The following is a 3577-nucleotide window of genomic DNA, read 5'->3' on the forward strand; positions in this document are numbered from 1 at the left end:
TCAGCCACAAGCTCCTGGATTTTAATCGCCAATATTCTTCCTCTCTTCTGAAGGATTGGTGTACTGTACGTTGGGCTCTCGTTTCCTTCTCCAACAGCTCTGGGGTGATATCTTTGTTTTCCATCTCTAGTTGCAAAGTCTGCAGGCCATAAGTTGATTCCTTTCTTTGTTCGGTAGGGGTAGATCCAGGTTTCTTAATCCATTTCTTCAACGCAAATTTTGTTGCTTTTAACTTTTGCTCCCAGACATAACTAGGAGATCCCGTAAAAGTATTGTCCCAAGCTGCTTTGACTGTCTCCATAAAACCTTCCTTCTCTATCCATAAGGGGCTAAATCGGAAAGGAATGGGCCCTAGGTCTACTTCATCCTTCAGGAGGAGCTGGATGGGTTTATGATCTGAGGCTACCTTCAACAGGATTTTAGTAGTAATGATCTTCTTGTTCATCAATAAGGAGCTTTGGATCATGAATCTATCTAATCGAGCTGAGATGTGGTCCTCTCCTGCTCTATTGTTGGATCAGGTGTAAAGGCCTCTAATAGGGTTTAGATCCAACAAGTCCCACTGCTGAAAAAGTTCCTTGACTTCATCGAGCATGGGGTCTCTGTTACTTGCCCCACCCCTCTTTTCTTTTGCTTTCATAACTATATTGAGATCCCCTGCTATAATAATGTTGCATGGGGAAGTCTGCTCTAGATATGCTGAGAGGGAGTTCCAACATTCTCTCTTTTCATTATAGGAAACAGGAACATAAAGATTGAAAAGGTTAAAAGACAACTTACTTATTTTGTGAGTCAGTTCAGTTTGAATCCAGTGCTGAGTTTCCTTGTGGTTGTTCAGCTGAAGGAGGTCATCGTTCTAGAGCGTTGCCAGCCCTCCAGAGGTGCCCCTTGAGCTGACCACTTTACCTGCTCTTTTATTCCACTTAGTGCTACCGATCTCTAGAAGGGCATGTCCTTTTATTTTGGTCTCTTGGAGCATGAGGATGTCTGAGGGCTCCGATTTCATCAAATCCTTGACTGCTTCTATTTTAGAGGGGTTCCCCAGTCCTCTGCAATTCCAAGAGACTAGATTCATTATTTACTTGAGGGGGTATCGAACCCTCCCTTGGAGGGCCTTGGTCTGTTATTTCGCCCAATAGACATTTCTATTGTAGCTTGAATTCCTTGAGTTTTGAGTCTTTCTGCCTCCTCCTCCCTTTTTTCTTTACGGGATTTCCTTCTTGCTTTCTTCAGCTAGTGCTCGCAGGTTTTTCTGAGGAGCCGGAGCTTTCAACTGGTTTTTTCCTTGCTATCTCAGCATATGAGGGGTTGGATGGGCTTCCCTGATTGGCCTGACTTTGGTTTGCTTCACCTGCTTCCTTGTTTGGTGGAGGAATCTCCACCTGTTCTTCATTTTCTTGGGCTGGGGTATCTTGAGGGCTTTGAGCCTTCTCTGCTCCTGTTGGATTTACTTCTGTTTCCTGGTTTGCTTTGCTGCTGCTAGGGTCTCCTTCCTTGGTGCCTTTGCCTGTGCCTTTTTTTTTTTATGTGTTCTTCTGGACCAGACTCCATTGTTCCCCGTTCTGTTTATCAGCATGCTCCTCTGCTCTCTTCTTGCAGTTCTTTGCAAAGTGGCCATGACTATGGCAATGTCTGCATTTAAAAGGTAACTGTTCGTAGTCCAGTTCCTGGACATGCGTCCACCCAGCTACTGTGAGTTTAATAGCTTCCGGTAGCCCCTCCTCTAAATCCACTTCGACGCAAATATGGGCACATGAATACTGGTCTTTTCTCGCCGCCTGATCTATATATTTTCCCAGGGCGTTACCTATGATCTGAAGGGATTTTTGGTTCCAGCAGTGCAGAGGCAAGTGAGGGAGTCTGACCCAGACCGGAACAGCTGATGGGATGTCCTGGGTGGGATCGAAGTCCGGGGACCATTTATTCAAATAAAGCCCCTGAGGCCCCATGAAATACGGTCCGTTTCTAAAGATCAGGCCTTTGTCATCAGGGTTTTCAAAAACAAACACAAAGAATCCCTTACCTACGAAATAGCTTTTCACTTCTTCTTTGATCAGAGGCTTCCAGTTCCTTTGAATCCAATCCTCCACTGACTTGGGAGATGGCCAGAGGCCTGTGAACTGGCCTATCAGGCCTCTCTCTGCAAGATTCAACGCGGCTTTACAGGTTTCTTCTTCAGGTAACGCCACTGATGGGATCGAGTCCAGCTTTTTGACGAATTTCTGCTGAGACACCGAAGGAGGGCGCTTTGGGCCTGAAGCGATCATAGCACGAAATGCGATCACCTCCGGAGGAGTTGAAGGGGGATCGGGGTCCCCAATGCCCGCCATTGGGGCGGCAGCGCGAGGCTCGATCAGCAGGACGCAGGACGCAAGGCGCCGAGGGAGAGACGGCCTGCCGCGGGCAGGGAGCAAGCGCGCGATTTTTAGATATGTGTCCAGAAATCAGTATTTTAATTCTAATTTAATAAACAATAATATTTTGTGAACTATTTCCTTATATTATTGTTTAATCATTTGAGTTACTGATTTAACAATCATCATCATTTTGTGAACTACTTCCTAAATGTTGCTGATTAATTATCTGAGTTAATAGATCTCTAGACAAAATGTGTTTTGATATTCATAACATCAGTTAATTGAACTACTTCGTTATCTTGATATTCATTACAAGCCAGACATATTTAAATCTCAATAATTTAATTACTTTGCTCCTGGTTGTGTTAGATCTAAATCTTCCTAATCAAGATAAGATTAGGATATTTTTCATTTTGCTTGCATTCTAGGATTAATTATAATTTAGATTTAATTCTACATTTTTAAAAATCATTTTATCAAAGAGGCAAAAATTTAGATGTGGCTTGGTTGAGCCCCAATTAGCTTAAAGATCACTTTCTTGCCTGATTAGAAAGAGGGTTGATCTGATGTCTTTTCTCTATTGGTAGATGAAAGTCGTACTTTAAGCCAGTGGAAATAGAGAGAAGGTAACTCAACCTAGTTTAACCATTCACAACCACCATTTCAATGGAAAATTGACCCGCTCTAAGTTCTCGATTGGGCGGTCTCCCTTATAATGTTGTAGGTAGAGAATTTCGAGCCTTCAACAGGTTACAACACAACGATTTCATTAATGATAACTTGCATTGACATGGTTGATGTTACAATGTGATAATGCTGATGATTTTCCTCCCTTATTCTCATTAATTTGTGATCTCATGTGAGAGACCTCTACGAGCCCTTGGTGATGCACATAGTATTGTTACTCAGGATATGGTTTAGTATATCTGTATGTTAACCTGTGTAAAGCATGCCTTCTTGAGCCTGTTTACAACATTGTATCAATGGTTATAGTCTTTTCGTAATGTGGATGGCACCATATTTGGGGAAATCATCCTCGAGTCCTTGTCGATAGCCAAGTTTCCTAGGAACCCTTCAAAAACTGTATTTCTTGTTCCACCATAAGGGTAGTGCCCAGTTAGGTGCACCTAATTACTTGTATGTCTGCCATAGGCCCTGGGTTGCACTGTGGTGTGAAGTGTAAGCATTGTAGGCTCTTTAGGAATCACCTAGCCTGTATC

The 3577-nt window shown here is 43.1% G+C and overlaps 1 protein-coding gene across 1 annotated transcript; it reads right to left on the reverse strand.

The window, feature by feature from the left end:
• Nucleotides 1-1523: 1523 nt before the first annotated feature.
• Nucleotides 1524-2330, reverse strand: LOC149208308 (uncharacterized). Its single transcript, XM_089398297.1, has one exon. The coding sequence runs from the start codon at nt 2328-2330 to the stop codon at nt 1524-1526; it is 807 nt and encodes a 268-aa protein (XP_089254423.1).
• Between the last annotated feature and the right edge of the window lie 1247 nt (nt 2331-3577).

This window comes from Pinus tabuliformis, chromosome 1_2 (genome assembly GCF_031772625.1).
Source record: "Pinus tabuliformis cultivar Carrire ecotype Pingquan chromosome 1_2, CPIR1, whole genome shotgun sequence".
In the NCBI taxonomy this organism is placed as follows: Eukaryota; Viridiplantae; Streptophyta; class Pinopsida; order Pinales; family Pinaceae; genus Pinus; species Pinus tabuliformis.

What these genes read in the sequence shown, in the direction of transcription:
- LOC149208308 (XM_089398297.1), bottom strand. Translation starts at nt 2,330, where the DNA reads ATGGCGGGCATTGGGGACCCCGATCCCCCTTCAACTCCTCCGGAGGTG.